Genomic DNA, 24,562 nt, shown 5'->3' with positions numbered 1-24,562 from the left:
AGTAAATTATTGTGTCAGTTTGGCTGAGGCTGCTCTAATCCCATCTCTGCCAATGAGCTCTTCTGCTTTTGAAAAGGGATCCTTGCTCTCCCTCTGTTGCCATGGCAAGAGATGTGTGTTGCTAGGAGAAGAGCAGTCGCCTCCTCCCTCTGTTGTCATGGCAGAAAATCACAGAACCCCTTCTGTTACCCTGACGATAGCCTCCATCACCCTGGCAACTGTCTCCCTATCCTTTTTTTCTTCCTGACTCTGTTGCTACAGTAACAATTCCTTTTTCCCTGTCTTTGGTCACAAGTTCATCTCTTTATGCTTCTGCTTCCCACCCAGTTACCAATGTTAGATCCCCCACCTTCCAATATGGTTGCTATGGTAACATTTCCTCCCTCAACCTTCATTTTCATCACCTTGCATGTGGCTATAATCCCCATCAGCCCTCATCATAGACGTGACTAAAAAGAACCTTTTGGGTTTAATGCCGGGATGGGAAGCATTTTGTTATCATTGATTTATTTGATTTACTGACATCCCACCTTTCCTCCAAGGAACTCAAGGTGGTATGCATGATTTCTCCCAGTCCCCATTTTATCCTCACAACAAACCTGTGAGGTCGGTTAGGCTGAAAGTGAGTGATTGTTCCAATATCATGCAACAAGCTTCATGGCTGAGTGGGGATCCAAACTCTGGCCCCCTGGATCACAGTCCAAGACTCTTAACCACTATTAAGGTTTCCCAAACTTGAGTCTCTAGCTCTTTGGACTACAATTCCTATCATCTATGACCACTGGTCCTGCTAGCTACGGATGATGGGAGTTGTAGTCCCAACAATAGCTGGCAATCCAAGTTTGGGAAACTGCATTACATCAAAGCTGTGGCCCTCCAGATGTTTTTGGATGACAGCTCCCCTCATTCCTAGCTATTGGCCATGTTGGCTGGGATTGATGGGACTTCAGTAACCCACAGAGGGCCACAGGTTCCTCGTCCCTGGCTTAGCATATTGTTATGAGCTTTTCATATCCACTCGAGTGCCAAAATGCTGGGAAATCACAGGTTTTAAGGGCCACAGCCTTAACAGGCACATTATTTAGACAATATTGGTAAGGTTCCCTATCCTGCAATTCGTTCCAGCTTCACCTCTGCATGCCTGTCCATGGCACAGTTGGACTGAGCCCAGATTTGCTTGTTCATCGGAACAGACAAATGGAGTCCATGCAACTGAAGCCATCGTTCAACAGGAGGTGCCATTCTATGTTACAAATAGCCAACTGGCAACCAATACCATCTGTAAACAATGATAAAGAGTTTAAGGGTGTCCTGAAGCTCACCCAGCCCACCCCCTGCTCAGAGCAGAATACTGTAGTCACAGTGAATCCTTCCTTTGCAAAGGGTGTTAGCTTCTCTCCCCCCCCCCCCCATTAATGGATTGATGGTTAGCGTGTCAGGATAGGACTTGGGAAATCAGGGTTCAAATCCCCACTCAGCCATGAGGCTCATTCGGTGACCTTGGGGCAGTGGAACTATGTGCATCACCTTGAGCCTAAGTACATCAGAACAGTGGGCTGGATCAAGCCAAAGGAGGCCCACCTTGGCCAGCATCCTGTTCTCACAAGCAGGACCCAAGTACAAGAGCTCTCTTCACCCTCCAGCACCCTTGGCTTCATTTACTGCCTCCTCTGAGAAAAAGGTGGGATTTTAAAAATGCAATAAACAAGGGTTTTGCAAACTTGTATCTCCAGCTGTTTTTGGACTGAAAGTCCTACCATCCTCCCATAGCAGGGCCTGTGGTCAAGGATTATGGGAATTGTAGTCTTGAGACCCAAGTTGTGGAAATCCTGAAATAAACAGCCCGTTAGCCTCGACCACACAAGAAGACGCTTGTGCTGCTGCAGGCTATCAGAGAAGCAGCGCCCTGGACGCTGGGAATGTGCAGAGTATTATTATTTTTGTAAAAGGAGGGCCCATTTTTGCTGCTTTACGGAGGGCGACGCACATGCGCGGCCCTCCAGATCTTCCTGCTCCCCTCGGCAGGACCAGCGGCGATGGCCACGGATGCTCTCTGCACGCGCTGGGCCGGCTTGCCGCGAGGGAGGCGGGCACGGCGAAGGCACAGGCAGCAGCTGGTTGGGGCCCGGCAGGCGGGCGTCCCGGCCCCCTCGGCCGCGGCCCCGCCTCCTCGCGGCCTGCTTCTTCCTTCTTCTCCTCCGGCTACCGCAAAGCGGCCGAGGCCTTGCAGCGCATGGCGAGTTAGCCTCCCGCCTCGCTCGCCCGCCAGCCACAATGGCGTCTGCCGCGCGGCCGCTGCCCCTGGTGGTGATCCTGGGCGCGACGGGCACCGGCAAATCCCGCCTGGCGCTGCAGCTGGGCCGCCGCCTCGGCGGGGAGATCATCAGCGCCGACTCCATGCAGGTAGGGAGGGAGGGAGGGAGGCATCAGAGGGAAGGAGACCCCGTCCCTGCCTGGTACTAACTGGGAGGCGAGGGGATCAGCAAGCGCGTGCAGAGCTCATTGCTCGAGACAGCCGGGCCAGCCCAGGGCCAGCAAGAAGGAAGCGCCTCTGGTGGCAAGGGAGGAGGGGAGGCAGGGCTTAGCCTCGGAACCTCTTTTCTGTGCCTGGGTCAGCAGCATTGCGATTCTTGGATGAAGGGATGATATGACAGATAGACAGATAGATAGATAAATTCTAATCTATCTATCTATCTGTCGTGTCTAGTAATGGAGAGAGTGCTTCTGAGCATGCATGGAATGTGAAGGCCTGCACTGGCTCCTAATGCCAAGCATCACCTGCAGATTAAGTTAGGCTGAAGAGGTAAAGAGTTGTCATAGTAGGGAATTTGGGGCACTGGTTACCTTTGCCCCCAGTATCACATGCCAACAGGGCACAAACCTGCCCAGGCTCTGAGATTTTTGCGGGAGGCCCTTCTCTCAGTCTTGTTTGGTGGGGAAAGATCCTTCTCAGTGGCTGCTCCGTGACTTTGAAACTACCTTCCTACAGAAGTTAGACTGACTGTGTTGATTAAGAGCCGCTTCCAATCAACCAGAGGTCTGGCACCTTCATTATACAGCTTCCAAAGGATGCTGAAGACACACCTCTTTACTCTGGGTTTTGACACACCAGCTGGTGAGCCTTAGGGCTGGGCTGTGGATTTGTGCAAGAGTGGACTAAGACAGTAAACTCTTCTTCAGTTCTTTGCACTTCTATAGTTTTGCCTTTTCCTTTTACATTTATGTCTCTCAATAATGGGGTCAAGGCGAAGGTTCCCCATTCCTACCTTGTACATGATGTCGTCTATAAGCTGGAGCATCTGGTAACAGTTAAAGATGGTCAGGTGAAATGTGCATATCTGCAAACTTGAAAATGTCAAAGTTGATCTCTCTGCTAATTTATAATTTCCGTTAGACAGTTTTTGTCCACTGAGATAGAGACTGTAACCATGAACCTTCTTCAGGCGTTGCAGTTAGGGCAGAGTAAACATTGGGGGTGGGAGGGCAATAAGGCTCAGCACACTAACTCTGCCCCTGATCACTATTCTATTGTCTTCCAACTCCCTATGCTCTCATTTGCACACACACACAAAAAACTCTCCATGACCCTGATACTCCCCCTATGCCCGCCAAACTTGCTGTTGAGTTTTCTTTACAGGTGATGCAGAAATTGATAAAGAAAGTCCTCACTCACTCCACACAAATAACAAAAACACGGTCACTATTGGTCAATTTTTAATGATGCTGGGGTTTTTAATAGCAAAAAATGGAAATTGGGCACAAGAAAAAGGAAACATGACACATGTACACCTCTAGAAAAAAATCGGCTCATAGTTTGTTAGAAGAGGGTCATGCAATGGCAGAGAGGCAGGTGGTAGTGGAGGAGAAGTAAAGCCAGGATAGGTCAGGAAAGGTAAAGGGAAAAGGGACCCCTGACCATTAGGTCCAGTCATGACCGACTCTGGGGTTGCGGCGCTCATCTCACTTTATTGGCCAAGGGAGCTGGAGCACAGCTTCCGGGTCATGTGTCCAGCATGACAAAGCCGCTTCTGGCGAACCAAAGCAGCGCACGGAAACACTGTTTACCTTCCCGCCGGAGCGGTAACTATTTATCTACTTGCACTTTGACGTGCTTTCGAACTGCTAGGTTGGCAGGAGCAGGGACTGAGCAACGGGAGCTCACCCCGTTGCAGGGATTCGTATCGCCCACCTTCTGATTGGCAAGTCCTAGGCTCAGTGGTTTAGCCCAAAGAGAAGAGAGCTAAATCTGCTTTAAGTTTTCTTCCTCTGATTTTCTTTGTTTTGCCCTGTAAATTGCAGAAACCATCCTGTGTGCTAACCATATCTGCCCCCTGCCCCAGGAGCCTCGAAGTTTTGCAGTAGAGCACAAGCCTGTCCCACACAAAGGAGGCCTCATCCTGTTCTCAGCTCTGACACCCACATTATGAATGGACAGGCACCCTTTGCACATCATGTGCTTGGCTGGGCTTCCTGTGGAGGCTCCTTCTGACTTGCATTTTTCTCCGGGGACCTCTCAGAGCAGCCCTGGCAGATGCTGCCCGTTGTGCCCTGCCAGTGGCACCAGAGCCCTTTGTGCAAGGCCAGTTTCAGGGACTATAGCACTAAAGAGATCTGTGTTGGTGAGAATGAATGCTGGGGCAAAGGCCTGTCGGTGGGACAATGGCGCTCTTTGGAAGAACTGCCTTAGTGGGTGTGGCAGAGAGCTGGCTGGCTTGTCCTTGCCAACTTCTCTTTCAGCCAGGGTAGATGGGGAGGGAAGGGGTCACGAACACGACAACAGTGATGAAACAGGAGCAGCTGTTCCCCAAAATCTTTTGTAACTTATCAATGAATCCCTTTTCTTTCCCCTGTTTTACTTGCCTAACATAAATTGCAAGCTCTATGAACACGATGGGGCTGCCCCAGTGCCGTGCCCAGTGCCCCACAACTGGGAGCTACTTAAACCTCATGCAGTTTCCTCCCTTCTGTCCTAGGGAATCTTTTATAGCTGAACTCATCCTTCTTCAGACTAAATTCTGGTTAACAACTGTGTTTTAGCTGATAAAAGGGGGAAGTGTGGGGTTGTGCCAATCTTGGACATAGTCTGGATCCAGAACGAGCATAATATAACTGTCTCTTCAATAGAGATGGAAGGTTCTGTCAATGTTGGTCCTCTCAATTTCTCTTTATTCCAGTCATGAATTCAGTTCTCCACATTGCTGCAGCAATTTGTAAAAAGTCTTGGGTATTTTAGTGTGGATTTCTTGGAATAAGCACAAATCCTCCTAATGCAGTGCATTTTTTTCAACAGGATATATCCATTTTTATGCACTATCCCCTAGTACATGCATGCACTGCATGCATTTTTGTAAACATTCTTTAGTGAACTACATTGCAAAATTGGGATAAGAGAAAATTTTGATGGAGGGCTGCATTTCGGTTCTCATGTTGTTTCGGAAAGTGCAAATTTGCGGGATTCAGCTTCAAATGCAAACTGAATGGCATTTATCCCCCACCCTCTACATCTCCAGCATCATTCCTCCCCCTCCCACATTGTCCTCTTGTTGCTGATGTTTGGGAGCTCAAACTCCCGGCTGCCTTGTGCACGAAATGCCTACTGGCTTGCCCTGATGACATGCACAAATAGCAGCTTAAAAGTAAGCCTGCCTTATTAGGTTCTATTATAAGGGCCTCTAATCTGCTGCGAGAATGTAAAGCCTTTTCCGAAAGGGGCTGTCCGGCCAGTCCTCTGAAGTGGCTCTCCCTTTCTTTGCTCTGCTGTGCCTGGCTGCCCAGAGGTGCCTTCCTGCTTGCCTTTGCCTTCCTCCATTCCTCTCCCTGCTCACTGTACCTGCTTGATCACCACAGTGAGAGTGGGTAGGACACCAGGCTCTCTGACAGACCCTGACCCACAATGGCACTCCCAAGCTCAGATAAGCACAACTTAGTTGTGGTTCCTTAATGTTGAGGGACTCTACAGGTATACATGCTCAGGATCACCATGTTTGTGTTTGCTGTGTTCTGAGGCTTGCGACTATTTCTAGGGCACACCCTCAGACATTCTAGGGGAGAATACCAGGTCTCAGTTAATTGCACCAGAAAGAGATTGTGAAAACAATTGTGGGTTTGGGGTGCGTGCCTGCTCTCTGTGTGGTTTGTGGCTCTGTCTGCAGACTCAACTCCAGATCGAACACAGGGGCCAGATGCCTCTTTTTCTGGGTCTGCCCCACCAAGCACCCAAGAAGATGCTGTTTTGACATGGTCAGAGGGAGAAAAGGAGAGCCGTGTTGCCCGAACGGTGAACTTTGGGTCTTAAGCAGGGCAGGCTGACCCGGGCAAGCCGAGCTGTGTTGAAGCACTGGGTCATTAGGGCACATGTAAACTCATCGTGAGCAGCAGTGCCAAGTCTTGCAGCTTGTGCTGTGATTGTCTCCAGTGTTGGTGCATCCCCCACTTGTGATGTCAAGAGACCCCCGCAGACAAAGATTTGACAGACGAAATGTGGCTTCAGGCATTTCATAGTTTCTAGTGAGTCAAACCTCCTGCGGTGCAGGATTCACAACAAAAGCATCCCTGACAGATGGCCAACCAACCCTCCAGTGAAGGATCTTCGGCCAACTTCTGAGGGAGTCAGTTCCACTGCTGGACAGCTCTTACTGTCAGAAAGTTCTTCTTAATGCTTAGGAAGGGATCTGCTTTCTTGTGATTTGAATCTGTGGGTTCAGGGCCTGCCCTCTGGAGCAGCAGAAAACAAGCTTGGTTCTTTCTTCCTCTCTGGTTTCTCAGCCTGCAGAGCTTTCCCGCCTGCTTGCAAACAGCTGAGACCCCAGCCAGTGTGCCCCATGGCCAGGGATGATGGGAGTTGGTGTCCAACAACATCTGGAGGGACCCAGGGGTTGCTCACCCCAGAATTAGACCATAGGTGATGATTTTTCTCTTGGCACTTCCTGCCACTTTGCCTTCCTTTCTTGCCACCTCTGCCACCCCGGGTGCCTCCAGACCATTTCCCCCATTTTACGGCCCAGTGTCATCTTCTCTGACTGCCAGCACCTCTCGAGGGTCTTGGGCATAAGAACACAAAAAGTGCCTGGCTGCTGGATCAAGGCAAAGGGAGCTGCTCTAGTCCTGCATCCTGTTTGCATGGTGGCAGCTAGAAGACTGCAGCTGTGCTTTCCACACTTCTGACTCCCAGCAGCTGGTATACAGAGAGATACTGCCTCCAACAGTGAAGATGCAACATTGGTATCATGGCTTGCAGATGTTGGGAGGGCCATTGCCTATCACTTATTTTTATTTTATTTTAGAGGTGTAGGCAAGTGACCTGCTGCCACCTTCTGTAAGTGTGTGCTGTACTCCCCTAGGAGTCTGGTTCACAACCTGTATCTGGGCTGTGCCACTTCAGATTTCACATGAAGAAATGCTCCTCTGTAGGTACATGCAGGTTACTCCCCCCCCCCCCCCCGCAACACACACCTCCCCATCCATCGACCTCCAACTCCACACACCTGCCCACAGAGACACAGCAAGTCAGGGTATTGGCTTGGCTTGCTTCCTTCTTCCTGACATGCTAGTTTCCTGTGAAATGGATGTTTTATATTGGGGAGCCTTCAGCCCTGGGTGACCTGCAGCTCTGCAGTGGGATGGTCCAAACAGCAGCTGACCACCCCTTCTGTGAGAACTATTTACCATACTTTTCTGTGTATAACATGCCCCATGTATAACATGCCCCCTATTTGGGGGGATTTAAAATTAAGAAAATGGGGGGGGGGAGATCCCCCAAAGTTGTTGAGCTTTTTGGGGGAGGGTTGCCCAGAATTGCTGAGCTTTTTTGTAGAGTTGGGGGGGGGGCAGAGCAAGCCCAGCCCACCCAATTGCTGTAGCAACAGCCAATCAACAACAGCCCTTGCCACAGCCACCAATAACAATCTCCAACTCGCTGCAGCAACCAGTCCCACGTCCCCACAATACACTACCCATGTATAAGATGACCCCTAATTTTGAACATGATTTTTGAATTAAAAAAACATAGTCTTATACAGAGAAAAGTACGGTACTTACTAGTCACTTCTTTTTTCTTTTCTTTTTTAGCAAAAGCAGCTTACAAAAAGCAAGCAAACATATGCATTGAAAGCAGTATAAAACAAAACGGGGGGGGGGGGTTATTTTATCTAGAAAACTAAGCCTGAAGTGAGTGTGAAAGTCTGCCTGTCTCTTTCTCTCCCTCTCTCAGGTGTACCAAGGCCTGGACATCATCACCAACAAAGCTTCTCCTCAGGAGCAGCGGTTGTGCAGGCATCACATGATCAGCTTTGTGGACCCCTTGGTCACCAACTACACAGTGATAGACTTCCGCAACAAGGCCACGGCCCTCATATCCTTTCACAGGGGGAGTGTCTGTCTTGGGCGTGTGGCATCTGGGGTGTAGTACAGGACAGAGACTAGGGGGTATCATCTGCCTTAGAGCAGGCAAGCGGAATTGGGGAACGATGAGATGTGAGGGGCTGATAATGGATGTAAAAGAACGGAAAGGAAAAAGCTGGAAAATGCTCATTTCCAGCTGAGATGGGCAGCTAATAGTCTGTGCCCTTCCTGGTGGATTCTTGTTAGGATTCTGTGAATCAGGGAAGTCAGCAGAGGAGGCAGAAATGCCTTTGATGAACCGTTTGTGGCCGGAAGCAGGATCTAGTAGGAAGGAGGTTGTAGAAAGATCTAACATCAGTATATACTGTCTGGTACAAATTGAAAAGTGAACTAAATCACGCTAAGTCACCACTGACCTTGATCTTTTATAATGCAATACCAAGAGATCATGAGTCATGCTTTGTTTCTGGTCTAGATCAGCTGAGAAATTACGGAGAGAGAATGCCAAAATTACATGACCAGGAAGTTCTGGGAGATGAAATCTGCATATTCTAATACTTACAAATAAAAAATAGCACTAATTAAGAAACATTAATTAAGCACTTAAAAAAGAAGTTTGGAAAATGACAGAAGCATTTAATGCATGCTTTTAGTAGTAGAGGAATCTCAGTCGGATGGCATGAAATCTAGACCAGACTGACTTTAAATTTGAAGAAGGATGGCAAGAATGATTCAGTTACTAAGAAGGAATGGACCTGGTTATATAAGAAGAATGCAAAAAAAAAGTTATCTCAATCACATTGAAGGAAAATGCCCATTAAATGCCCTTCAGATGATATCTCCTGAAGAAGTAGAGTTCACAAGAGCATAATTGTAGAAGATTTTGAAATATGGGAGCAGGTATTATACATGTATTTTGGCCTGCCCCAAGGTTAGAACTCTTTGGCAGGAAATATTGGAGATAACAGGAAATTAAGAGTATATAAAGTAAGCTAGGGTGGTCTGTTTGAAAGAAATAATGGATGGAAGTCGATTTAGAACTTACAGTAGCCTTCTTGACTGCAGTTAGATTGGTGATTTTAAAATAAATGGAAATCTGTGAGCACACAGTTGTGCTGTGCACTTCCAGCTTCAACTGCCTGTTGTTCTTGTCCCAGCCTTGCTTATGGTACAGACTCTGCTCTGTCTGCACTGTTCTGAATACCACTTGCTGGGAAAACACAGGAAGGGCGAGGGCTCTTGTGCTCAGGTCCTGCTTTGGGTACTTCCCATTGGGGCATCTGATTGGCCACCAAGAGAGCAGGATGCAGGACTAGGTGGGCCATTGACCTGATCCCACAGGGCTCTTCTTATATTCTTAGGCCCATGCAAAAGCACCATCATTTTTAGAGATGCAGAGGCTGGCACAAGGGTGCCAGCAAGTACCATGAGCAGCTGAGGATGACGAAGGCAGCTGCACTGAATGTGGGGAGAACAGAGAGGCTCACTGGCCTGTGGGAGGAGGAGAGGGCTCAAAAGACAAAGTGTGACTTTAGTTGTCAGGAATCTGCCATGCTCCGTTGCAAGGAATGTTCAATGCCTGCAGCTCAGAGATACAGCGTAGCTCATAGCCTCTGCTCTCAGGGCGGCCCTTGAGGGCAAGGCAAATTGCCCAATTGTCCTCAGGGCTGCCTTTTTTCCTTGTTAAATGCAGCACTTGTTTTTCCTGGGGTTGTTCCTTGCCATTCTCACTTGTAATCCTCAATGGCCTACATTGAAGACATCTTCGCTTGCAAGAAGATCCCCATTGTGGTTGGAGGGACCAACTATTACATCGAGTCCCTGCTCTGGAAGATTCTGATTGACACCAAGGTATTTGTGGCTTCTTCTGCTGGCCCTGGATTCAGGGGTTGATGCCACGCTCAGCAACAGCAGCAGGGGCTTTTTCAGTAAGATGAGGGGTGTCGGGTGGTATGGATGGAAGTGTGCTCAGTAAAATTATCACTTTATAGAAGGGCTTCTGGTCCACTCTTGGGGCCTCGCTGAGCAGCACATTTGGGACGAGAGAGGATTTTCACCAAGTGTCCTTTGGCTCTCAGATATTTGGCTTACTTGCTTGAGCCATTTATTCCACAAGCACCTTCTTGCATGGCATTCTGTCAGCAGCATGCTGTGGCCTCTTCATGGGAGTTTTGACCCTTTCTGTTTTATTTTCGTAACATGCCCCCAGGTCCTATAAAATCTGCAATTGCAGAATGATTTGCAAAATCCCTCCATTTTCTTGAATTCTTGCAGAATTCTATGACTGCAGAATATCAAAATACTGATGCTGCAGTTCATTCTCCTCCAATCCAAGTTTTACCCCAGATTCTCCTATCTTAAAGAAGCACTTTGTTCATTTGCTTGTGAGCCCATCAAATGTTCATTATTCATTCAGCTGTTCATAATACTTTCTGATTGCTGATGTTAAGCTGCTTTGTGAGCCTGTTGCTCAACTTCTGTCACAAGAAGAGGATGCAAGCTTCCAAGTCGCATAGACATTTTTGACAGCTCCATGTATTTAGAGAGATTTGCAGGGCCATGAGTGGTATTCAGTTAAGTCCTACTCAGAGCAGACCCATTGGAGAAGGGCCATAGCTCAGTGGTAGAGAGTCTGCCTTGCAAGCAGAAGGTCCCAGGTTCAATCCTGGGCACCTCCAGTAGGGTTGGGAGAGAGTCCTGCCTGAAATCCTGGAGAACCACTGCCAGTCAGGGTAGTTGATACTGAGCTAGATGGACCAAAGTTCTGACTCAGTATAAGGCAGCGTCTTATGTTCCCAATGAAATTCATGTTGGGTGCAACTCAGCTTGCAGAAAGGTGCTTGCATTGTATTTAAACAGATAGAGCATGGGACCTCCAGATTCCCAGACTATCCCTGTACCTTTAACCTCTATGTTGACCTCTCTGTCCTTTAAAGTTTAGACTGATAATCTTAGGTTGCATCCTGTTTACAACTTCCTCATACTTCCTATGGACCTTGAGGCATGAGGTCATCTTGGATGTATTTTCTGAGAACAAAGGAGCAAGTAGGGCTTATTTGTTTCTCCCGAGTTAGTTAGGAAAGAATTCTATAGTACTTCCTTGAATAAACTAAGCATTCTTTTTTCATACCAAGTCTCCTCCTGAATGCCTTTCAGTTATAAAGGTGTGCTCCAAGTAAGGATTCATTTCACTCAAGTTAACTTCTGTTATTGCATACCAACTCTATATGCTAACAATCAACTTGAGTTAGTCGTGTCCGTTAACTTCACTGGGTCAGTCCTGAGTAGGACCACTGCTTTTTTCTGGGGGGACTCAGGGGTATGCATACCCCTAAACATTTTGTAAATCTAAGTTTGGCCTCATTGAGGGGCAGTATTTCAGTATGAGCAGGAAAATGAGAATACCCCTAAACATATTTTTTTAGGGGGGAAAAAAAGCACAGTAGGAGCAACTTTGGAAACCATCCCATGCTGGTGAAATTCTCTCACCTGGCTCTGGGGGCCCCTTTTGCCCAGATATTGGCCCTTCAGCAGGACAGCCTGCTAATCCCTTAGGTGGGCATAAGGAAGGGCCCTTTCCTTTTGGGTCAGCTGGCCCCCCTTGCCAAGAGTGGGAGGGCACCCCCTTGCAAGCTGCAGGTTACCTGGTTCTATAGTGATGTTCAGAAACTTTGGTGAACATGGTTTATAATCTTGCAGGAGGTGGCCAGGAGTTCAGGCTCGGCAGAGGGAACTATGGATCGGAAAATGGAGCTGGAGAAACTGGATGGCGAAGAGCTCCATCGCCGACTAAGCCAGGTGGACCCCAGAATGGCAGCCAAACTGCACCCCCATGATAAGCGCAAGATGGCCAGGTCTGTTTCTCCAGCTGGTAGCCACAGTTGCCAGGTAGACTTTGTTACCCCCTTCACCTGGTCACCTGTGGTCAGTGCAAAAGGGTGACTAATGGGCAGCTTTCTGTAAGAATGTAGCATCAGAAAGGCCTGCTGGTTGATACCCAAAGGTCCGTTTCGCATTCTGTTCCCCAAACTGGTCAGTCAAAGGCCTCTGGGAAGCCCTTGCCCTCCACTGATGCTTTCCCCCAGCTTCTCTTATTCCCAGGTACACTGCCTCTGAGCATGGAGGCTCTGTTTCCTTGTTGCTATTAATAGCCATTTTAATCATGTATCTTATTCACCACGCCATGCAAGCCCGCAGCAATTATATGCTTTATGTTAATCCCTTGGTGTCTGCAAAAAAACCAGAGAGTTGCACACTCTGCCTTACATGTCTCCTCTCCTTTACAGGCTCTGGGGTTGAGCCTAAGTGGGAATCCCAGCTCCGCTCTCCCTGCCTGCACAGCCGTGACCACAAAGCCAGCTGTGGGGTTCTGCACTCTTCCTGCCTGGCCTACAGCGAATGCTCTTTCTTTTTTTACAGTCAGTTCTTCCTTCCCCGGTTGCAGAGCCTCCTCCCTCCAGGGCTTCAAGCAGGCTGCCCTGGAGGTGAACTGCTTCCCCTCCCCTCCTGCCTTTTTGTTTCATGCACTGCAAAGCAGCTGCTGCACGCACACACACACACACACACACACACACACACACACACCCTTCCCGCGCCCCCCTGCCAGCTGCTCTGCTCCTCTGCTGGTGTTGGCTGATGCTTTTCACTTCAGCAAGAGAGAAAGCCACCTTTCCGGCTGGACTGCGTGCCGCAGCTCTGTGGGAAATGGGGCAGCGACGAGCCTCAGCTTGCCGCCTTAGCCGGACCTGCCCTGCCGTGCCCTGCCTGGGAGCCAGGCAGAGAGACACCCACCCCGTTCACATGGATCAGGGGTGTGTCTGGGATGGGGCTGAGCCAGAGCCGTCCTGCATAGCCCTGGGACTTCTTGGCTGGCTGGCTGGTTGCTGGGGATGATTTTCTCCTGAGAATTTGGGAGAGCGGGGTGGAGCCGCCTTCCTCTTGCCTTACAAACTGAGCACAGAATCAAGGACTGGGGCTGTTTTATGCATGAGGCCAGAGTGACTTCTTTGTTCCCAGTTCCTTTTTTATTACAACAGCCTGAGTAAGGAACGGAAGTTTACATGCATATCCCAAATGAGCCTTGAGCTACCCTACATTAGGGCTAGGCCACCCCCTGGAGACTGTCCCCTGTGAGATGCCCGAGCACACACTCTCTCTGTCTTGTGCAATAGGTCACACTTTAGGATCAGGGAACATGGGGAAGACATTGTACCCTGTTCTCACCCCAAACATCACACACCCACAACACGCACCATCAGAAGGCTGTGCAGCCTGTCTTGTGAGCTGCCCTGAGATCTTCAGATGAAGGACAGTATGTTAATTTAATAATTATTATTATTAAAGGCAAGATTCTTCACTCATCTTCGTGTCTGCACCCAGGACTTAGCTTTTTGCCCAGCTGGGAACTAGGAGCTAATATCAACGCCGACACAAACGCTGGGAATTTCACCGTAGCCGCTAAAGGCATCTCTGGTGACTTCACAAAAAGCTGGCTGGCTGTTCTGCTCCCTACGTTGGGGGTGGGGGAAGGCAGCAGCATCCGGCTGATTGAGATATCATGTTACTGGCCTGCTGGCCTCAGGCAGCAGTTTTTGTGTGGGCTCCTTGGGGCTTGTGTCACGTTGGATTGCCTTCCTTGGCGGTCTTGCTGTTCATGGTAATACCTGTTTTTTTATGTGAGTCCTGTTGCATGAACACTTGTCCACCAAGCTGCCTTCAGGGGTAGCAGTGTTCTCCATTGCTACAGCTCCAAAAAGCACCCCCCTGACTTGGGTACCGTGCTGCCTGTCTGAGAGGAAGGCAGTCGTGTGAGCCCAGAAGGAGAATGGAGCTGAGTTGCTCCTCAGCTGAACGGTGCTGCCTGTCCTTCTCCAGCAAAGGAGTTTGCATCTTTGAGAGAAGCTGTATGCATCCTAGGTGCCTTGTGGATTCCTGGGGCTCACAGTGGCCTGCTCAGCTAGCTTCCTTCTTCCCAGCGGTTGAGCACTTGATGCCCTCCAGATGTGGCTGGACTTCAGCTCCTGTCATCCCTGGCTAGCATGGTCACTGGTCAGAGCAGATGGAAGCTGCATGCCAGCAACATCTGCAAGGGCCTCAGGGTTCCCCCCTGGGCCCCCACATTAAGCCAGCAGGTGGGGAATTTGTGCCCCCCCCCGCTGTTGCTGCCTGCAGTTCCCATCATCCCTGTTCAGTGCCCATGCTGGCTGGGGCTGATGGGAGTTGGAGTCCCACAACCCGCAAAGGCCTGCAGGTTTCCCTTCCTAGCAATTGTCAGGATTGGCTGTGGCCAACAGGAAAGGAATGCTCTAAAGATAGATTTTTGCACATTCAAAAGCATCTCACTTGTGTCAGAGGGATGGGGGGCGGGATTTCTGCCTCATGGCAGTCCTGTCTAAGTCCGCCATGCCTGTCCCCCACCAGGCATGAAGCTTGAGGGAGGGAGGCCAAATGCTCTTCTGCCCACTCAACCTGCCTGCCTGTCTTTTTTGCCTGCAGGAGTTTGCAAGTGTTTGAAAAAACGGGCATCCCCCACAGCGAGCTACTGCAGCAGCAGCAGCAGGAAGAAGGGGGAGGGCCGCTGAGCGGCCCCCTGAAGTACCCCAACCCTTGCATCCTCTGGCTACATGCAGAGCAGGCAGGTAAAAAAGAGGGAGGGACTAAAGGCCACAGCCCTTCGACTGAGTATTTCTTCCTGCTTTGCCTACACCTGTCCTCCACCCCCTGGGCACCCCCTGCTTTTCTGATCCTTTTACAAGGCCCACTTAATCTGCATGAAAAATGTGAATATTCCTGGCTTTTGCATAGTATGCTTTTCTAAAAAAATTACCTGGTCCATTTCAGGGGTTGGAGAGGTGGGCCACTTCCCCAGCCCCCAGTAAATTCCAAACCAACCAGATTATTCCAGAGAACGAATGGAGGAAATAGCGATGCTGCTTCCCTCTCATCCTCTGTGATCAGGTGGATGATGTGGCTTGGTGCCATGTGTGACCTGATTTTGCCCGTGGCATCCAGAGCGATATTTCCCAACCTGTTCCATGGAATGGGGCGTGCCTTTGCGTGGCTGCATCCTTAACCTTCTGGGTGCTCATCAGTTCTAGAAGAACGGCTGGACCAGCGGGTGGATGCGATGCTGGAGGCTGGGCTGCTGGGAGAGCTGCGGAACTTCCACCAGCGATATAACCAGGAGAGGGTAGATGAGAACAGGTGAGTTTCTTCCCATCTCCCCCTACAGCCCGCCTTGCCACTTCCTGTCCTGGCATTCATCCACCCAGGATGGGGCTAGAGGTCAGAGGCTGGTACTCTGTGTGGTTGCAGGATGCTGGGGGGGGGGGAGTGGCAGAGAGCACCAAGCACCCATGCAGTGGTTTTCTACTTCAGAAGTGCTGCGACTTGATCAGAAATGCACCTTCTGCATGGCTCATAATGGCTGGAACAGTTGTACCTGTCGCCTGACGGACTGGCCAGCCTGGATCTCAGCCCCCAGTGCACAGAGGGGCTTGTGGTGTTTTGCAGATGGAGAACAGGCTGACCTGCCTGCTCCCCCCCCCCCCCTTCTTCTGCCTCAGCCAGGATTATCAGCACGGCATTTTCCAGTCCATCGGCTTCAAGGAATTCCACCAGTTCCTGATTGCAGAGGGCAAGTGCTCAGAGGAGATGAGCCAGCAGCTCCTGAACCAAGGTGGGGACCGGGCTGGCAGGAAAGGGGCCGCTTTTGCTGCAGGGAAGGGATGGGCAATGTTTTTCAACATTTGGCCAGCGAGTTTTGGGTTTCACGGCCATACATTTTGGATTTATGTATTGCAGATGGAACAAACGTGCTGCTTTTGAAAACCCTACTTTGCATCTGTAGGGAACTGTTTTATACCAGGTCAGACCCTTGCCCCATCTAGGTCAGTGTAGCTAACACTGAGAAAAAATCAGAGAAGAATAATTGGACCTCTAGAAAAGAATTCCCAGCACCTGTGTGGCATGGGCAAGATTCTTTGAGGGAAGTGGCTGGCAGCTGGGCTGGTTTGAATTTGCAGTGTAAACGCTGCTTTGCAGTTTCAGACTCTTTGTGAGAGGGTGGTTCTTTTGGTGTTTTCTCCTCCCCAGTCTTGCTGAGAAGGATCTGTCCTTTGTCCCCTTGGGGCATCAGTTCTTGCAATATGTGAGCACCTCCCCTTTCCCAGGCCTGCTCCCTGCCCAGGGTCCTTGTCCTCTGTGACCTCTCCTCTGTTTATGATTTTAGGAATCCAGGCCCTGAAGATAGTGACCAAAAGGTACGCCCGGAAGCAGAACAAGTGGGTCCGGAACCGGTTCCTGAGACGTATGTCCTTCTTTCCTGCCTCCATTCTCTCCCGCCGTTTTGCTCTCTGCTGGCTGTCCTCCCCTCTCTCCATTTCCTATTTCTGCCTCCTTGAAGTCTTTGCATTTCTCCCTCTTCCCTTGGCTCTTCATTGAGGCCAATGCTCACCCGGATTCCTCTGCCCTCGCCTCAAAAACAGCCAGTGCTCAGTTTTGTGAAAATCTTCTGTTCCTTTGAGCATGTGCAGAGTGCCTTCTCCTCAAAGTGGCATAGCCCTCACCCACAACCTACTCAAGAGGGTGTGGCTTTCCTTTCTGATTCAAGCCCCGCCTTTAATCTGATCCCTGTCTCTCCCTATGCAGGCTGGGCCTGAGGCCATACCTAGGCCTGTGAATTGTAAGCAGAGTATGAACTGTGAAGCAGCTTGTTCCCTGTCAGCCACTGGCCAGGCAGAGAGAGAGAAATGTGTTGGGACCCTACGCAGACACCCCCCCACACCCACACACTGTGCCCCCCCCCCATTGAATCATCCTGGAGTGAAAGACGGGGGGGGGGGGAGAGACAGCTGCCCTTCCCGATCCGATTGGCTCCTTCCTGGCTAGCTGCACAGCCTCCTCTGGCTGGGAGCCAACCGGACTTCCCTCCCTTTGCTCCAGGCTTGGAGGAGAGCCAAGATTGACAGCTGGGAGCCGAGCACTTGTTGAAAGGTCCTTGGGAGGTTTGCGAGGCAGGGTGAGGGGGGCAGGGGTGGGGAGGAGCCCTCAAGAAACCCAAGAAGGGAGGAGGAACAAGAAGAGGCTTTGGGTTGATGGCCCAGTCTTTTCCCGGCACAGGTGCAGCGCAGCCCGCACTCCCTCTCCAGCCAAAAAGCCGACAGGTGCTCCCTGGGCTGGTGGTTTTTGTGGTCAGGGCATTAAGAGGCATCACCTGCTTAGGGTTTGGTACTTGGGAAGCCTTTTGTCTCATCTGGTGCCACTGAGCTTGCCCAGCCAGCTGGCAGTTGGACCTCAGAAGGGCAGGAGCTGGAGGGGGGAAACCAGGAGTTGTTTTTGGCTGGAGGTGTTTGGCTGGAGGTAGGAAGTGGGGAGTGGGGTGGGCTGCCACACCCCTGGATTTCTCAGGTGGGATTTGAGGCTGCAGGCCCCATGGTACGAATTTGATGCAGGATTTGGAATGCCTACAGCAGAAGTTGTTTTGAAAAGAACAAGTTTCTAGATCTCATGGAAGAAAGCACAATGGTTTGCACCTTTCTTTAAATTGGGGTGCTGGGTTTTCTTTTCTGGGCAACATTCCAAGGGCCAGACTTCGGTGGTGGGTGGGGCCCTTGAAGAAGAAGAAGAAGAGTTTGGATTTGATATCCCGCCTTTCACTCCCCTTCAGGAGTCTCAAAGCGGCTAACAACCTCCTTTCCCTTCCTCCCCCACAACAAACACTCTGTGAGGTGAGTGGGGCTGAGAGACTTCACAGAAGTGTGACTGGCCCAAGGTCACCCAGCAGCTGCATGTGGAGGAGCGGAGACACGAACCCGGTTCCCCAGATTATGTGACTGCTGCTCTTAACCACTACACCACACTGGCTCTCCATTGGTACCCATGTGGTGGTTTCCCCCCTTCCAAAAGATGCTTGACCACTCTCCTTTCCTTGAGCTTATGAATGTCCCTTAAAGGAATAATGTGAAGTTGTCCTCTCTGTTGCTTAGCCTTCTGCTTTTATGCCAGGCGGGGTGGGAGCAAATGGTCCTCTGCCAGACTGGCAAATGGGGTGAGCAGGCTGCTGACCCTCACTGCTGCCTTCCCTCCCCCCCCCCACCATTTCTTACCGTGGTCTCTCCAGGGCCCGGCCCAAACGTGCCCCCTGTTTATGGCCTGGAAGTCTCGGATCTCTCTCAGTGGGAGGAGAAAGTGCTGGAACCTGCCGTGCAGATTGTGGAGAGCTTTGTCCAGGTACGTGGTAGGCAAGGGAGCTAGAAACAGCATTTAAAAATATGGAGGACCCTTTTTCAAATCAACAGAGACTCAGTGCTAGGAAAGTGGAAGCCACCTTTATGCTGAGTCAGCTCCCTGGTTTCTGTAGCCTAGTCTTGTTTGCGCTGACTGGCAGTTGCACTCTAAGGCCAGAGGACAAGAGAGATGCCTTTTTGCAGGACCTTGCCTGACCCAAACTCTGGGGAAGCCGTCTCTTATGAGTGGGGCTTGGAGTTCTATGGAGAACCCCCAGGCAGTTGAGGAGGACCTGCAGGAACCCACAGAAACCTCAAGGCAGCCAGAAGTGCCTCATCTCATGATTATGGATCGGCTTACATGGCAGGGGGTTGGGTTAGATGACCTATTGCGTGCCTTGCAAATCTACAATTCTGAGTTACAGTGAACTGCAGCTGCCATTTCAGTGCCCATTTGCCCTGTTTGGAGAGAGCCTTTGGGAATTCTTTGCAATCTGTTTTTTTGCCTTCCTCACACCTCACCCCTAACTCTATAGATCATTAATGAAATGAAAGAGCCCAGGCCTCATCTCTCCTACCCCTTTGAGAACTGCCCATTTATTCTTATTCTCTGCTACCTGTGCTTTTAACTATGGACAGATCCAGTAAAGGGCCTGTCCTCTTACCGCATGCAAACTGCTAAGTTTTCTCAGGGGTCTTTGCTGAGGTGTTTTTCATTCTGTCCATGGAGGGGCTGCATGTGCTGATGAGGGCAGACCCAAGTGCTCTCCCCTCCAAATGTCCCCTTGCTTCTGCGGAAACCTTATTTCTGCTAAGCAAAGAAAGAAAATAACTAGCTGCTGACATTCTGTCTGGCTTCCTCCTTCACCTATACAGTATGGACTTTTCCAGGCTGAGAACCGGCAGCTCACAGACTCATCCTAGATGAGCTCTGATTGTATTTTTTTTAATCACCCCCAAGTGTTCTGCAGAGATTTGACCCTTTTGGCCTTCCGTTTCAACTTCCTTTTTACCAGTTCTCTCATTTTCAAGAAGTTTCCTCTTTTGTGACTGTGGCAATCATCCACTTCCACTTTATGCTGACTTTGGGAGCGCTCTGGCTACTGTTTCCATTCAGTTCAACAGCATGTCTTGCACAAGGTCCCGGGTGCTGGGTTCAATTCCTAGTGGCACTTTTAGAGACCCCTGTCAGAATTCCTGAAGAGTCACTGCCATTCTAGATGATTTTGAGCTGGTTGACCAATGGTCTGACTCTGCATAAGGCAGTTTATTATGTGACTTGAAACATGCATTTGCCCATTTTATGAGAGGGTACATAAATTTGCAAATAAATTGAAAGCAGTTGTCCAGGGGTTGTCACACCTTAATGTGACCAAGAAATACCATTCAGGCTGGGGCTGCAGGGAGGCAGTGCAGATAGCAGCCAGCTTCTGGCTCCATTCTGTTCTATGGGGAAAGTAAACAGGCTTCTGGCAAAAGATAGGATTACCAGGGGCAGGCATCGCCTCTTGGCCCTGGGTTACACACAGGGACTCCACAGGGCATGTGTGCAATGTAGCCTTCCCCAAGCTGGTGCCCTCGGGATGTTTTCCACTGCAGCTTTCATCAGCCCCAGACAGTGCTGGAAGTTGTAGTCTGAAACATCTGGAAGGCACCAGGTTGGCAAAAGAAACCTGTGGCATCTTGAGTTCCTTCAGGGGTTCCTCTCCCGCTCTCTCTCCACACATATCCAGCCTGGCATTTTGCTAAAGAAGAGAGTGAGGCCTCTTGAGCCCTGCAGAGTCCAGTTTAGTTCACATGTAATGAGTTCCACTGACCATCTCTCCCCATATCTGGGACTGAGTTGTGGGGAAGCTTCACAGGGTGAGAAGAGGCCTGGCTTGCTTAAATTCTGAGGCCAGGAACCCGCTTGCCTTTTAAGGAATGGAGGGGCAGCCCCTCTGTCACCCTCTTTTGCTGGACATTTCTTCTAAGCCAATGGTTCCCAAAGTAGATGGCACCACCTCCTGGGGGGTTGTGGGATTCCCTAGATGGGGTGCTTAAAGGCATGGGGTGTAAATGACTATTAGGCTTTGAAAGCTAGTATCATGGGACCAAGTCCATTAATTCTGTTAAATTAATTAAACTAAATGCTTTTGATTCGGTTTTGAACAAATGCACCATTAAATGGTTCCTGTTTTGTATTTTACTGTGAGGTTTCCTTCCTTAGTGGGTCGTACAAACCACTATTCTGAGCAATGCTTTTTAAAGGGCATGGTAGGGGCCAGCTGGGGATGAGTCCGAGGGGACAGCTGGCAACCACTGATCCAAAATGTCATTTCCTCGCAAGGGGCGGCAGCCACCGGCCGAGCCCATCACGATGGCAGACGAGGCAGGGGAAGCCCAGGAGGGTAAGCGGAGGCGGCACATGTGTGAGGTGTGCAGCAGAGTCATCATCGGGGACAGAGAGTGGAAAGGTGAAGGATTGCGCTTGCAGGAGGTTTTGGGTGGGGGGAGGGGGAAATCGTGGCCGGGGGGTGGGGTGGGAATGGGGAGGGAGCAAAAGGAACAAAGCTCTCCCAGTTCCCGGGAACAAAGCCCTGCTCCCCGCCCCCCCAAATTTCCTCAACCTCTTCCTGCCTGCCGGAGTGATCAGCTCCTGGAGGGCTGTTTACAGCATTCTTATAAAAGGAGCCACTTTACAAGGGGGTGGGGAGAATCATAAAACCCTTCCAGGAGCCGCCATCTGTCATTTTATCCTCCTCTCCCATCTCCCCCTCGCCCCCCGAACTTTCCACTACTGTAGCTGTAAAAGCAGTTGCCTCCTTGGGTAAAGGGATCGTGAACCCAGCAATCGCATGCAAGGCAGGAATGATCTACTTCTGTGTTAAATGTGGAGTGCGGGAGAGAAATTAGCATTTCTTCAGGGAGAAGCTACTTCCACCTGCTTAGAACAGCAGGAAGCTGGCCATTGAAGGTGAAAGGGATGCGCTTGGGTTTTCTTGTCTGAGCTTGGCCTTCTCCAGGCGTTTTGGACCACGACTCCCATCAGCCTCAGCCAGCGGGGCTGTGTGACGCTGGGGCTGATGGGAGTGGTAGTCTAAAACATCTGGAAGGCTGTCTGTAATTCAGTCCTTTATGAATGCAGCGGGAAGAGTTGAAAGTTTTTTTTTAGTGCAGCAGAAACAAAGAAGCCAAAGGCTTGTTTTGAAGGTAACGTCTGAAAGATTTATTTTTAAATGAGAGTCTGTTGTGGTTTGCACATGCCTCCAACTGGCTTGGTAGTGATATGATGGCATCCATCACTTCAAATCCTGGTTCTCTTAAAGAACCCTCTTTTTGGAAAGATTTAAATATATGTATCTACACACATGCCTCCCTACAAGAAGAAAACTGGCTCATGAGATGAGAACTGGCTGTGTTAGAACATTTCTACCTTTATTTGCAGGGATCCTTTCCAAAAGTGAAAATCATCTGGAAATGTCCTCCCCACCTGCTGTTTTACAATTCCCTCTACCAGCCCAGGAGTCTACTACCTTATTTCCATGCGTGTTCATAGGCCAGCCTAGAGCTGATAAACCTCTGAGGCCAGGCATAGGCAAACTCAGCCCTCCAGATGTTTTGGGACTACAACTCCCATCATCCCTAGCTAACAGGACCAGTGGTCAGGGATGATGGGAATTGTAGTCTCAAAACATCTGGAGGGTTGGGTTTGCCTATGCCTGCCTGAGGCAGTAGGTGGAAGTGGTGGAATCCTGGCATTTACCGTCTCAGATTGCCAGATTGAGTATGCAATGCTGTCCTTATGTTTACTAGATGCTTATGTTTACTAGATGCTTATTCCATGAAGGAATATTACTTGGAACATTTTTTTTTTTAAAAGGCAGCCTCTGCAGTCTGAAGTGACTTTCTCAAGAATCACCTAACTCTTCATGTGGAGAATGCCATTCTTGAACGCTGCCCCATGTTAAAACAAAAACAAAAAACTTTCCTGCAAGTAAAGACAGACTAGGACCCCAGGCCTCTTTGTTCTGTGCCAGTTTTCTTCTTGCAAGGAGTTTTGTGTTTTTGTGTGTGTATGTTTTAAGTTGGAGAGCATTTAAAAAGTACTATTCTTGTAGTGGGACTGTTAGCTCAGGATTCCTCTGTTATCTCAGACCTACCTGTGGCAGATGTGTAGACCTGGCCAAAATCATGATTGACCTTTACTGGACAGTGCCCAGTATATCCACACAATCATAGATTCAGAATAGAATTGAAATACAGGATGGAACTTCTGGTTAGCACTTTGCTTGGAGGATTTGGATAAGAGACTCTCAGACCACACCAATTTATCTGTAGTTTCCACCCTGAAAGGTACAAAACACATTCAGTGTACGGAACGAGTGTGTGTTTATAATAAACAGTATTGTATTCTTATTTTTGCAATATTATATAAAAGCAGCACTGTTCATGGTTTTGTTTCCAAAATGATCTCCTGTTAACTTGTGTTGGCAGAGCACATAAAATCCAAAGGCCACCGTTTCCACCAGAAGCAGCAGCAACACCAGCGACACCTGACCTCAGATCCCCTTTCCACAAAGCGCCATGAAGAAAGTGCCACGACTGGTGGGAAAGAGAGAGAGGAGGAGAAGGACGGGAGTGTGGAAGCCTGTGAAATGTAGACTCCATCTTTGGGAGGAAGGTGTTTGGTGGGAACGCTGGCCCGGGAGGCAGGATCCTACCCTCACCAAGGATCTCTCATCTAAAAAATGCTGATTCGCCTTTTTTCCAGAGATGGGATAGTTCCATTTTATGCAAATAATCGAGTTGATCCAGGCATGAATGCCAGCGTGCTGCTCTACCTCCTGACTATTATTTTTTTATATAAAAAGATAAAGGCTATATTTTTAAACATTCCAATACAGTGACTTTTTATTATTGGACCAGCGTGTCCGCAAAGTTCCACTGAGCATCCTCTTGGGGAATAGAGGAAGAAGACATGTGAGGAAACGGTCTGCTGCAAAACATCCCCAATCATTTTAAGCTGCTTCACCTTCTCAGATTTTGTTCCATCTGTTTTTAACAGGGAAATGTCACCATAAGGCAAGGTTCCCTAGTAACTTGGGGGTTGCTGCTAACCTGTTCTCCCTCCAGATATAGCTTGACTCCAGCACCCATCATCCTTGGCCATTGGCCATGCTGGTTGCAGCTCATGGGAGTTGTAGTCCAACAACATTTGGAGGACACCAGGTTGGCAAAGGCTGGCTTAAAGGGTTTGAATGTGCCCCCATGAACTGAAGCAAACACAAGCATAGCTACAAGCTTCTGTAGTCAGTGTGTATTTCTCATTTAGTTGTATCTTTTTGTAGCATTGCATGTGGGAACAGCTTTCCTAAGTAACTACAAAATACTTTTTTGGGGGCGGGGATCATCACCTTCCTCTATTCATCTCCTCATGCAAGTTGAACACGTAAACAGAGCCTTTTTTGGATGATTTTTTGAAGGGTTTTCTTGGTACTACTCAGGATTTTTCCATGGCTGGAAGCGTACACAGCTGATGATGTTCCTCCCACAAAGTGTGCGCAGATTTTGGAGGGTATTTCATGTTTGGGCCTGATATCTGAATACCCTGTTGTGGTACTTGACTAGTATCTGAACTGGGTTTTGGATGGACTGGTGAAAATTGCTTGATCCCCCTGTATCTGCAACTTTAAAATGCAATCCTCTTCTTCTGGCCCTCTCCTCCAAACCCTCTGGGTGTAAAGGGAGATAAATCTTAGCCTGTGATAGGATTCCTCCTGTGTGGGTTTTTCTAAGTTTAAAAACCATGGTTCCCAAACTTTTTTGGGACTTTTTTGCCACTGCCCCTGTGGTTCCATAAACTCACCCCCAGTGCCTCCCACCCAGTGCTGTTTTTCTAGAAAAAGAGGTGCCAGAACTTACCATGAATGCCTTCCTTGTTCCGTTTGGCAATGGCGCCCACCTGAGAGGTGCCGGAACTGAGGTCCGGTGAGTTCCAGCTGGAAAAAAACCCT

The 24,562-nt window shown here is 49.5% G+C and overlaps 1 protein-coding gene across 1 annotated transcript; it reads left to right on the top strand.

Moving 5' to 3' along the window:
• The first annotated feature begins 1,846 nt into the window (after positions 1-1,846).
• Positions 1,847-23,447, top strand: TRIT1 (tRNA isopentenyltransferase 1). Its single transcript, XM_083751750.1, has 11 exons — positions 1,847-2,403; positions 8,210-8,352; positions 10,095-10,191; positions 12,040-12,194; positions 14,836-14,978; positions 15,432-15,543; positions 15,906-16,018; positions 16,571-16,648; positions 18,461-18,570; positions 20,896-21,022; positions 23,043-23,447. The coding sequence occupies exons 1-11, from the start codon at positions 2,047-2,049 to the stop codon at positions 23,207-23,209; spliced, it is 1,602 nt and encodes a 533-aa protein (XP_083607876.1). The 5' UTR covers positions 1,847-2,046; the 3' UTR covers positions 23,210-23,447.
• The last annotated feature ends 1,115 nt before the right edge of the window (positions 23,448-24,562 follow it).

The sequence above is a fragment of the Podarcis gaigeae genome (genome assembly GCF_964106915.1).
Source record: "Podarcis gaigeae genome assembly, chromosome: 8".
NCBI classification, from domain to species: domain Eukaryota; kingdom Metazoa; phylum Chordata; class Lepidosauria; order Squamata; family Lacertidae; genus Podarcis; species Podarcis gaigeae.
The sequence above is the reverse complement of the archived record's forward strand: the minus strand, read 5'-3'. Positions and strand labels throughout refer to the sequence as shown.

Bases quoted from the DNA above. Each gene is read 5' to 3' on its own strand.
- TRIT1 (XM_083751750.1), top strand. From the start codon at position 2,047: ATGCTCTCTGCACGCGCTGGGCCGGCTTGCCGCGAGGGAGGCGGGCAC. The intron at 8,353-10,094 runs ATCCTTTCACAG...AATGGCCTACAT, and splicing joins AACAAGGCCACGGCCCTCAT to TGAAGACATCTTCGCTTGCA. The intron at 14,979-15,431 runs GTAAAAAAGAGG...GGTGCTCATCAG, and splicing joins GCTACATGCAGAGCAGGCAG to TTCTAGAAGAACGGCTGGAC.